General features: G+C 39.1%; 1 protein-coding gene across 1 annotated transcript in view; it reads left to right on the top strand.

Annotated features, from left to right (window-relative positions):
• The window catches only part of LOC126092703 (dynein beta chain, ciliary-like), an 863,310-nt gene that overhangs the window by 24,078 nt on the left and 826,102 nt on the right, over positions 1 to 13,130 (top strand). Inside the window, 4 exon segments of the mRNA XM_049908426.1 lie at positions 242 to 475; positions 7,635 to 7,822; positions 12,176 to 12,315; positions 12,499 to 12,651. Coding sequence (XP_049764383.1) covers positions 242 to 475; positions 7,635 to 7,822; positions 12,176 to 12,315; positions 12,499 to 12,651 — 715 coding nt within the window.

Below are 13,130 nucleotides of genomic sequence, written 5' to 3'. Positions count from 1 at the left end.
CTTTACAGCATTTTCCCTCTCAGTATCTGTAAGTGCATGGTCTAAGACTGATCCTGGACTTTTTTATATGTTAGTAGCAGTGTTTACTATTTGTGCCGTGTCAAACAGCTCAAAATGAATAGGAAATTATTACTAGTTTAATTAATTTATTTTAATATTGTTGTTATTCCATCCTGGATTTTCATGATTAGTTTAATTGCACTGCACCCTTCAACATCCCTCACTGCTGCATTTTTTTCAGGTGATAATTAGGGACTTCCTGGATGAGCCAATACATGAAGTTCTGGTCTTATCGATGGGCGGAGCGGGTCTGCTTGTCCCAATGCTTGGCTACCCACCTGTGATTAAAACCAAAGCATGCTATTTCATCAGACTCAGAAAGGAAAGAGTGACTAAAGACAACTTCAGAAATATACTAATTTTTGGAGACATGTCTCCGAAACCTGTTCATGACTTATACGGAATGGTTGATGATGTAAGAATGAACAGTACCCACACATCCATATAATTGCATAATATAAGTTTTAGTGATACTGGTATATAAATATTTTTGTAATTATGTAAGTTTTCTGAAAAAGATCATCTACTTAACATTCATAGTTGTTAAATTTCTGGTATATTTCTTCACAAAAAGATGCTGTCGCTTAGCTGTGTATAAGTATATTGATGGCACTTTGAAGTTTAGCAGGCTTTATGCTTGGTGGTTGTGAAGAAACCAATGGAGAGGGATGTGTAAATAGAAAAAAAGAAACAGAGTATTTCCTTGAGAATTTTTATAGGATCAGGTACCCCTCATTAAGAGCAGCATAGGAGTTGTAAGTAAAGAATGTGAAAGGAATGCTGTGTTCTATCGACAAAAGGAAAAGATTGGTGAGTGATATGCAAATTGAAAATACAGAAAAAACAGTGGAAAATAGTATTAGTTACTTGTATGAGGATAGCCTCTAATGTCAAATGTTACACACAGTAAGAACAAAATATGAATTTTTACATTTTAAATTCCAGTAGAATCCGTACAAAATTCCGTTAATGGCTTATACCAACATTGCCATACTAATTGGCGATAGGTAGAAGGGAGGAGTGTTTTAAAAAAATTTAAGTATACAGTCTTAAACTCTATTTGGCTTATGAAGCTCTAAATGCATATGATTAAATTACCAGTATAAACATTTCTGTGAAGAAAGTCTTGGCTCTTTAAGTTATAGTAAATAGCTGCTGTTAGTATTTTCGTGGCTAGACTGCTAACTGTGAATGACATAGCAGTTATTTGTGTGATATAGGAGTAGAAGCACAATCAGTATCATGCGGTTTTATTTATTGATCATCTTTCTGAGTATAGCTACAGTGATATGTCAGGCAAGTCAGTTTGTGATGGGAATGATAGGATAGTAGGTATGCATTTGTAAAGTATTAGTAAAGAAATTTTTCCAATTTCTTTGAATTACATTATGTTGACTATACTTGACACTAATCAGTATGTAGTTAATAATGAAACAACAATACATTGTTCAGAAGTAGCTCTTTATCACAATGTTAAGTCATACAGTACGTCTACAGCATTTTTCTAATTTATTACTACAACAGGACCAAAACTTACAATGACATTGTTCCAGCATAGTTGCCCTGCTTTTCGTGGCATTTGGTACATCATTGTACAAGCTTTCCAATAGTCAGGGGACTTGGTATATCATTGTACAAGCTTTCCAATACTCTAAAAAACTTTTTAGTTGAACAGCCAGCCATGTATGCACCACTTCCTTCACCTGGCATTGGAGGTGAGTTGGTGGCTCTTAAATCAGGTAACAAACATGCAATGGGGTGAGATCTGAACTCTTTGCAGGATGCTCCACCATATCAAAATGCATATTCTGAAAAGTTTTAGCACTGTGGGGGGTGATAAGGATGTGTGTTGTTGTGCAAAAAAAGTCCCCGGCATTTGTTGCAAATTGCAAGCTCTAACTAATAGCATGTTCCCAGACATGTTCAATAGGGTTCATGTCTGGAGAACATGCTGGCCACTCTAGTCGAGCAATGTCGTTATCCTGAAGGAAGTCATTCACAAGATGTGCACGAGGGGGGCATGAATTGGCGGCCATGAAGATGAATGCCTCGCCAGTATGCTGCTGATATGGTTGTACTATCGATCGGAGGATGGCATTCACATATTTTATAGCCGTTATGGTGCCTTCCATGACCACCAGCAAGGTATGTCAGCCCCCCGTAACGTCAGCTCAAAACAGGAGGGAATCTCCAACTTGCTCCACTCACTGGACAGTGTGTCTAAGGCGTTCTGCCTGACCGGGTTGCCTCCAAACATGTCTCCGATGATTGTCTGGTTGAAGGCACTTGTGACACTCATCGGTGAAGAGAACATGATGCCAATCCTGAGCAATCCATTCAGCATGTCGTTGGGCCCATCTGTACCGCACTGCATGGTGTTGTGGTTATGAAGATGGATCTCACCATGAATATAGGGAGTGAAGTTGTGCATCATGCAGTCTATTGGGCACTGTTTGAGTCATAACATGACATCTTGTGGCTGCATGAAAAGCATTACTCAACACAGTGGTGTTGTTGTCAGGGTTCCTCCAAGCCATAATTCATAGGTAGCAGTCACCCACCGCAGCAGTATCCCTTGGGTGGCCTGAGCAAGGCATGTCATCGACAATTCCTGTCTCTCTGTATTTCCTCCATGTCCGAACAATATCGCTTTGGTTCACTCCGAGATGCCTGGACACTTCCCTTGTTGAGAGCCCTTCCTGGCACAAAGTAACAATGCGGACATGATCAAACCACAGTATTGACCGTCAAGGCATGGTTGAACTATAGACAACTATAGACAACACGAGCTGTGTACCTCCTTTCTGGTGGAAAGTCTGGAACTGATGGGCAGTCAGACCCCCTCCGACTAGAGATGGGGGATCCGCTCTTGAACTGATTCATAGAGTTGAATCTTTCAAAGGAGTGAACAATCAGTGATTCAGAAAAAAAGAACGGTAGCTCCAAACGTTTCCCACGGCAGAGAGAGAGAGAGAGAGAGAGAGAGAGACGGAGCATATCAGCAGCGCCTCTGCTGGTCACAGCACAGTGCACGCCACACAACACAGCCAGCGCCGGCCTCTGCCCTGCTTCTACCTTGGCTGCCTGCATTGTGCAGTGCCCCATTGGATTTTGTGTTTCACATATGCCGTGCCGTCTCTGTGCGTCGTCTGCCGCGTGCAGTGTCTGGCGCAGCTTAACTTCGCATCGCACTCTGTCGGCGATCGTTTCAGTTGCATGTCCTGCCCTCTGGGCAGTTGATGCGAGCAACAGGACAGAGAGCCACCTAGCGGATAACATAGGAACTACTTGCAACAACCTGCTCGCAAAGGAACGGACGATTTGTCTCGGAGCGGGTGAGTGGTGGCCGTTCACCGCTACCCCCACCCTCGGAACTCGCCCGCTCAACGCTCACACCACCGTTCTCGACTCTAGCCAGAGCGTTGAGCAAAGCAACTCAGGTGTCACTCTGGTCTCTGCGGTCTTAGCTCATGCAGTAATACAGCTTGCGGCTCGACCTGCTCGACTCAGTGCTTCTGCATCGGAGTTCGTCTCTACTGGATATTGTTCTTCGTAGTAATACCGCTATGTATATTACATTATTATGTTATGTATACATCATTTGTTTTTATTTTATTTTTATTTGTTTAAACTGATCAGATTAGGTTCCTGACGACTCCTCTTACTATAGGATTTTTATTATGGACACTCGAATTTACGCTTTAATTACGAGCGAACCGATAAACGTATCGCAAAATGTGATACACCAATATTTTCCTTGTTTTATTCTGCGTAAGGCTATATGCAGCACTTTCGTTTTACAGTCAAATTTATATTTTTTTTTTTCTTATTCTGGTACGGATTTTGCGATTTTAGGCGTCTTCGGAAGGAAACGTTCACTTTAAAAATATATGGCTTGCGATGTATTTGTATGAGGTTAATGAAATTTTAATACATTATAGCCAAATATATTGTTAATGTAAATCTCAAGTTACAGCATTTTCCGATCACCCAAAAAACCATGATAGTGCAAAATAAATCAATAATCAAAAACTTTGTCATATCGTGGAAATTTCAATAAACAATACAAAATTCTTACTCATTATCTGTGTTACTTCAAAATAGGATCAAATAAGATCAAAATACAGGTATAGTACTGGAATAAACCAAGTTTAAAGGGCAATGTGCCTTCCATTTATTTTCTATTGTAAATGAGTGGTGAGTCATGAAAAAGAGCTAATTCATTTCAGGGAGTGAACAGTTCTGATCCGATCTCTGAAAAGAACAGTTTTGCCCATCTCTACCTCCGACTAATAGGTGCTGCTCATGCATGGTTGTTTACATCTTTGAGCAGGTTAAGTGACATCTCTGGACAGTCAAAGGGACTGTCTCTGTGATACAATATCCGCAGTCAACATCTATCTTCAGGAGTTCTTGGAACTGGGGGGATGCAAAACTTCTTTTGATGTGTGTATTATAGTATGACAAATGAAACCATTATTTTTACAGTGCAAGCGTTCAGCAGCCATTTGTTTGGGTTAAGAAGACTCATTATATTTGCTGTCAAGACATTACTAATTTTGCAAGTTAGCAGGTGAAATGAGCACTGTTTTAAGTTGTGACGAAGATGATTGCTGTATGCTTTTTTAAGTTTTGTCTTATGCAATATCTTCTGCCTAAATGTTATTGAAGTGTTATTGTGTATCAAAAAGTCTGGATGTCCATTCTTTCTGTGTATATTTATGAAGCTTACATACTCCTAGATATATTTTAAATGCTTTAACCATCCTCTTATAAATTTTATACTGGTACTGATAATGTACACTGTCTGAGAAAAAAAGTGAAACACACAGAAGAAGAAGTGAAACACGCAGAAGTGGAGGAGTAAATGAAATGGAACTTCATAGCTTAAGAGGCATGTGATGTTACTTTAGTAATTACAAAATAAAAACAAATTTACAGTGAACATAACAGTATGCGCCCACTGTGAGGGACATCATAAAGCTGTTGTAGTCTCTCCTGGGACATGCTGCACGAATACAAACATTGTCCTGTTGAAAAATGGCACATTCAAATGACACCTGAGGATGCACGATGTCTGTGGCATACCGTTATGCCATCTGAGTTCCCTTAATCACTACCAGCTGTGACTTGAAGTCATACCTAATGGCTCCCCACAGCATGATGCCAGGGGTACTACTACTGTGCCTCTCCATAACATTGGAAGAATGGGAACTTTCTGCTGGTCACCACCGTACTCGCCATGTATGGGCATACACACACACACACACACATACATATGTACATACTCCACAAGATACCATACTGTGTAAGGTTGAGGGTACCGTGCACCACTACCAATCATTTCCTTTCATGTGCCACTCACAAATAGAGTGAGGGAAAAATGACTCTGTATGCATGCATCATGGTAGAACAGAACTCCAATTCATTGTTGAAACATTGCAATGCCATTCATCAGAAGGCCATGCTTGCCGGTTATGCCACCACTCCAAATGCAGCCATTTGTGTTGAGTTGACAGCAGCTTTCATGTGATGATAATTCTCTAGTCCAACTGCTACTAGTCTCTGACCAATGGTCCAAGGTGACAGAGTGCTGCTGGGAGTTCATTACTTTGTCACAGATATGAACAGGTTACAATGTGCTTGGCTCACAATATGGCGTTTGTTGCAAGGAGTCCATTATTCATTTGTAGATGGCAGCTACAGATAAGAACGGGTTATGATTTGCTTTGTGCTTAATACAGTAATCCTCCCTTGTCAGATGTGGTTGACCAATACATTCTCAAAGAGTATCTACATCTACATGTACATACATACTCCACAAGCCCCCATGCAGCGCATGGTGGAGGATACCTTGTACCACTACTAGTCATTTCCTTTCCTGTTCCAGTTGCAGATAGAGTGAGGGGAAAAGCTACTAACCTAATTTCTCTTATCTTTGTGGTCCTTATGCAAAATGCCTTCCCTCATGTTCTTGTGCACTCCAGCATAGCACCTGTCACATCCCAATGTCCCACAAATCTGGATATTGTACAGTTCAACCAGCTAGAAGACCCATAATGAGACGCCTTTCAAACTCTGTCAGGTGCTGTTAATGCTGTCTTACACTATAGTCCAATCCGTGAATGATGGCAGTTTGCACCGGTCAAGGCACAGATGAGGATTCCGTTTGTTGATGATTCCAAGTGACTATTGCAGTAAGCACATGTGCATGCTTTCCATGAGAAGAAAGCACATATATCCTGCAAATTATGTCTCTGACTTGCTTATGCAGAATGTACCAGTTACCACCACCATCAGCGATGACAGCTTGCAACATGTGGAATAAAAATTCACTAAACTTGCTGTGATCATGCTTAATACTCGTATTAACCATGGCATTCAAAGCAGATCGCTTAGAACACTACTACACACTTACTGGCCATCAGAGAATGCGTGACATAGGTGCGCAGAAAAAGCATAAACTTGGCCCCATTGTTTGTGACACCAACTATAGTATGCACTATATATATATATATATATATATATATATATATATATATATATATATATATATATATATATATATATATTTAAAAAGAAAGATGATGAGACTTACCCAACAAAAGCGCTGGCAGGTCGATAGACACACAAACAAACACAAACATACACACAAAACTCTAGCTTTCGCAACCAACGGTTACCCTCTCCCTTAAAACCCACATCCTTTCGTCTTTCCCTCTCCTTCCCTCTTTCCTGACGAGGCAACCGTTGGTTGCGAAAGCTAGAGTTTTGTGTGTATGTTTGTGTTTGTTTGTGTGTCTATCGACCTGCCAGCGCTTTTGTTGGGTAAGTCTCATCATCTTTCTTTTTAAATATATTTTTCCCACGTGGAATGTTTCCCTCTATTATATATATATATATATATATATATATATATATATATATATATATATATATATATATAATAGAAGGAAACATTCCACGAAGGAAAAATATATCTAAAAACAAAGATGATGTGACTTACCAAATGAAAGTGCTGGCAGGTCGACAGACACACAAACGAACACAAACATACACACAAAATTCAAGCTTTCGCAACAAACTGTTGCCTCATCAGGAAAGAGGGAAGGAGAGGGAAAGACGAAAGGATGTGGGTTTTAAGGGAGAGGGTAAGGAGTCATTCCAGTCCCGGGAGCGGAAAGACTTACCTTAGGGGGAAAAAAGGACGGGTACACACTCGCACACCACACATATCCATCCACACATATACAGACACAAGCAGACATATTTCATATATATACTATATAGTATGTCCTTCACAATCATCACTCAACATCTGACATTGTCCACGTCCCTTATAAACCCTACCAGGCATTGTAACAATGTTAGACATGAACTGTGTTAATACACTCTAGTGGTCATTGTACCTGCCACAAAGAATTGCAATTTTAATTGTTTACATGATGTGTACAATTACATTGACATCTAATCATGTGTTCTAGGTGCTTCACTTTTTTGTCAGGCAGTGTAGTTACTGGGTGCCCTAATCTCCAGCCAGTGAAAGAGCCTTTGTTGTTCTTTTGAATCAACAGGTGTTCATTCCTCTCTTAACTAGTCAGCCTGGATGGCCTCAAGTAGTTGTGGAAGATGTTAGAGAACACATGTACAGGATGAAAAATGCCACTTACGAAATGATTGGCAAGATGGAAGGAAAAACACTTCTCCCAATGCCTATGGGTGTGGAGAGAGTGCATGAGGTCCAACAGGCAATAATATCAAGGTAAACACCAATACTTAGTGTATTTATTTACATTTGGTCCAATGAGACCTAACAGTCATTTCTATGTGCACAGGTATAATGGTCCTAATGACCAGTTATGGAATCAGTTCTTTTCCTATGGAGCAATTTAACCTACATGGAGTTTCCTATAAGATTCATCTGATTTCACAGTTTCCTCTATTGAATGAAGATAGAAACTTGGGGTGATTTTTTTCTTCTCTCTCTCTTTCACCAGAGCGAATTTTCTGGATCTCCTATGCGCATGTTCTTAATGCTCTCACAACCTTGAGGTACTTTACAGTTATGATTTGGATCAAAATTTTCCTAATTAACGTCCATCTAATGTACAATAAATTTCTAGCTGATAGTCGAACTTGTCTAATACTTCTGTGAGCATGATGAGGTTTATTGTGTTCACTTCTGTTGCTATGCAGTGACATAGTCATGGAAGGCAAAGAATACAGACAGAATCTTTGACAACCATCATCATTAGGAGATCTAGAAGGCAGCTCATTGTTAAGAAATGCCCCTACATCGATGTACCAATGTAGTGACGATGCAGCAACTTGAAGTGTTGGGTATTGTGCCAGATATGAAAGTCATCCATGCATGATATATCATCAACGTGCCTCATTATCTTCTTTAGGTGCTACCTGAGTATTAGGATTTAAGGTCATTCAATGCAGATGCAATCACTGTCTTGACTTCTTGCCAGAACCAAGATGAGGCTGTGAGCAATGAAGGTTATGGACTGCGGATGCCATGCATGTTGTGTATGACAAGTGGGGAATCTGGATTGGACATGAAGCATGCTCGGATATCCAAAGTGGTTAAGATGATCACTCATGTAAAACAGGAAATCCAGGTTCAAGTCCGGCACAAATTTTTCACTTGTTACTATTTATTTCAATGCTTGGTTGCAGCTAATGTCAGAATTTCAGTTTTCTCAGGTGAAAATTGGCTGGAGCAATCACAGATAGTGATCATGTGTGTGTGTCAGGTGTGCTTGGTGTGTGTGTGTGTGTGTGTGTGTGTGTGTGTGTGTGTGTTTTCCTTTCTGAAGAAGGCTTTGACTCAAAGCCCCATGTACAAGAGTCTTTTCGCTGTGCCTGTCTGCAACTCTTTATGATGAGCTGCACTCTATCCTTTTCATGACATTGTTCATATTCCAACCTGTACTTTCTGTTGTTTAATTTTCAGATCACAATTCCAGGTCTTCTTCACAGAAAAATCAAACTCATGCAGCTTTGAAAAGTCTGCAGTGATATTCTCTTTTAAAGGAGGATCGGAACCTTTGTACAGTTGAAACAGCAGTTGTCAGTGATATAACTCCTGTGCGAAAACCACCACTTTACTTCAGCTCTCAAAACCATGAATTATACACACTATCTAACATTTATTGCAAATATTAAACACAGCATTGTCCTTATATTCTTCTTTCACTTTTTAAGTACTGCCTGTTTGACAGTACAAGGAGAGTGCAAATGATTCAGATTCAAACAAGTGAATTTAAAATGATACATTTCACTACACAAAAGACCTGATTTTGAGAGGGACGTGATAGATAAAACCACTGAGAAAACCGTATGGATGAGAGTACACATTCCTATAGTCTAACTAAGGTGAGAGAGGTATGGGGCTGGGAGGAGTGTGAGGTAGTTAGTGATGAATGTGGCAGTTGGGGAACTTGACTAATTAGGATTGAGACCAAGAAGACTATGGTACCAAAGAACATAAAGAGGGACAGTCTGCATCACTGTAATTCAGAGAAATCGGTGTTGGGGAGAGATGATTGAACTGACAAGGGCTGATAAAGCATTTCAGTGACAGTGGAAAGCATTTTTCAGGAAATTGTTGGACAACATAATTTCTGCTAACTCTTTGTTACTGTAGGTATGTCAGTGGGACAGATCCATAAGCTCCAGTCATATGATTATTATCAGTTTGCATTATCACAATAAGAAATAAATGATAAGAATTGTTTTAAAATGGAGATGTGTGTACTGTTCCATTCCAGTGCATTAAATTCCTAATTGAAGTGATGGAAGACATCTGTAATATGATGTCAAAACTTGTCATCATTTTTAATCTCTGCTAGGCATCTTAGTAAGAATTAATCTGTAACAGTTTATCTGCTGGTATGAGGCAGAAATAAATCTGAAAATTGATGAGATGCAATAGTTTTGGTATTGTTTAAATGCTTATAATTGCCTTGTGGCTTCTGCACTGTGTGGCATTATGCTCTCGTCATGGTTCTTCCTACTCATTGACCAATGCACTTGCTAGGCAGGAAAACTGTGCAAACTGCTGTTAAAAGTGGTTCTGTGTATGGCTAAAATGAGTATCTTCAATTTTTTTTTTTTTTTTTAAAAAAAACTCTTGCAGTCCATCTTAGCAGCTAAAATTTTGATGCGTTTATTTCGATGTTTTCTTCCTGTGGAAAAAATTATGGGAAAGGTTTTTATATGTCAGTTTTCAGTTATTCCTTGCTAGTCACATTTGGCATGGGTGCCGCACAACTGAGCAGTATTCTAGGATGGGTCACACAAGCATTTCTTAAGCATTCTCCATTCTAAACTGATTGCATTTTCCTAGTATCATTCCAGTGAGCCAAACTATGCCATCTACTTTACCTACTATGAGATCATTCCATTCCATATCCCAGCAAATTGATACACTTAAGTATTTGTATGAGTTGATGGATACCAGTTATGACTCCTAATTTTGTGTAGTGCACAGTTTTATGTTTCATTACTTATAAAGCAAGTTGTCAATTTTTCATTTCACCACCAACTACAACATCTCGGCTCGAGATTCTGGAGTCTGTCTTTTCTTATATTGTTAATTTTCCTACCTGGAGTTTCCATTGTTTGATTTTACTTTCAGTATTGTTACCTTGTGACCTGTCTGACATCAATTTCTAACAATACACCTTGGTGCTTATTTTGTAATGCACTCTTCCTACATGGTATCCTAAAAACATCTATTGAGCTTATTATCAGTGAGTGGAACAACAACTCAATAAGAGTCTGGTGCAAAGAACATAACGTCTTTCGCTATTCAATTCTAAACCCTACACCCTCTTCTGTATTCATAAAAAAAGCATTCTCTTATTATTTTTTATTATTAATGTCTGGTCATGCTTGTTAATCTGCATTACCTTACTACAACCTCTGTTCTCTTTGGAAACATCTAATTTCAGACTCATGAATAAAAGCAATAATGTTAACACTTTGAACACAAATTTAGAGTAAACTGGTGAAGGATCCTGGCTCCTTCTCTGCACCACCAGCTTTCCTAAACTGTGCAGATTGGAACTGGAACACATTCTTCACTGTCAAAATCATTCCAGCCTCAACCTACAATACTTTACTGTCCCCTCACCCTCCACCCAACTGTTTCTGCCCCCACTGTCCTATCACTCCTCCCAATTCATGTCCTGTCACCCTCATTACGCACTGCTCTCTACCAACACATCCAACCATCTTTTTCCCTTTCTGCTTCTGTCCTTCTTCACTCCTCCCAGCCCTCCCCCCCCCCCCCCACCACCCCCATCTTTGCTTTGTCTTACTTTGTTATGCTAATTATTGCTGTTCGGATCAGATGAAGTGCCATCTATTGGACATTTTTTGAACTTTTGTATTTTTTTGGTTCTAATAAAACCCCATGTCATTCCAAGCATGTGTGTCAATTTGTACCTCTCTATCTACATTATTCCGTGCTTTATTCAGTTTTCAAATTTATACTGACTTTTTGATCACCCGGTATATTAGAATTCACTGTAGTTGTATGATAAGCAAGCTCAACTCTTAAAACTTCTACAGTAATATGGCTGTGGTACTCAGCTGCAGTCAGTGCATTAACATCCATATGTATATTGTTATGTTGTGGAATATTATTGTATCTTGATTCCTAGTTTTTCTTTCTTTTTATCACACATTATCACTGGTGTAAAGTTTTCTTGTTTATTAGTGGAAGGGTGTCGGGGAGGGAGCAGTTTGGGTGAGGAGCTGCGTTAATTATTTATTGATTCTCACATAGACAATTCCTCATAAAATTCAACTTTCCAGATGAACTATCATCACCAATATAAGAAGAGTGGAATATGCTATGAAATTGGATACTTGAATGTTGTAGATTTTGTTAAAAACCTTTATTTGGCCAAGATCACTTTTTAGAAAACAATATATTGTCCAAATAAGTAAAATCTACAACATTCAAGGTCACGGATTTCTGTCTGTTCTAAGTCAGGTAATTGTAAAATTATATACCCTTGCACTTAGACAGAAAGAATCAGCATTGACTCTACTAATTTTTCTTCTCACACATTCTCTGTTGTTCTTTTTTCGGTAGTGGAGGGCAAGATGTGGACCTGCCTCTAAAGAGAGCCATAGAGCAGATGGTGGTAAAATGGGGAACTCAGGTCAAAGAAATACTAAACCAGAACTCAAGCTCTGTATTTGAGAAAACACTCCACCCTGCACCTAGTGAAGGTATGCGAACAATTTTATTGGTTCTTATTCTACAATGGGTCTCATTAAGCATACACACATTCAAAATTTATGCAAGAAAACATGTTTGAAAAGGAAATTTTGACTGTCATGTGCAATACAAGTAGATTTTTAATTGATGCAGCCAAGTAGTGCAATTGACTAATAATTAAATATGGATTTCAGAAATTGATTTCTGGAATGCTCGTCTTAAAAATCTTGAAAGTATCTACCACCAGCTGAGAGATCCACGTGTAGCCAAAATGGCATCAATTTTGGAATTGACAGAAAGTGTGTATTGCAAGAACTACAAAGAGCTATTCATTAATGTATTTGAAGGTATGTATTTAGAATAGTACAGTGAATGTTTTCATCAGTTTTTGATAAATAGACATTACTATCAAATACAAAAATCAGAAAAAAATCCTGTTTTAAAATATTTGTATTTTTGTTCCACATATAGCCCAAATTTGTTGAAACCATCAGTAATTGTGAGAATCTGTACTGTTGTTGTCTTAAGTTCATTAGTAATAAACACCATATACTGCTATGAAAATCCCTCAGGTTTCAACACTGGGTGGTAGTGTTGAAACACATGACATGTTGTACTCATCATCTACTGATGAAGTGCTGGGAAGGTGCAAATGTTTCACTGTGTTTCAACATGCACTCACTGTCACCTGCTTCACATGCAGCAGGGAGTTTTATGAACAAATGGAGTAGCCATGGGGCCCCATTGGCCCCTATGACTGCCAGTATGTACAGGGAACACTTTGAGCAGGCGGTACTTCAAACAACCTGACTCAAACTCAAACATT

The sequence above is a fragment of the Schistocerca cancellata genome, chromosome 7 (assembly GCF_023864275.1).
Source record: "Schistocerca cancellata isolate TAMUIC-IGC-003103 chromosome 7, iqSchCanc2.1, whole genome shotgun sequence".
Classification (NCBI taxonomy): Eukaryota; Metazoa; Arthropoda; class Insecta; order Orthoptera; family Acrididae; genus Schistocerca; species Schistocerca cancellata.
The sequence above is the reverse complement of the archived record's forward strand: the minus strand, read 5'-3'. Positions and strand labels throughout refer to the sequence as shown.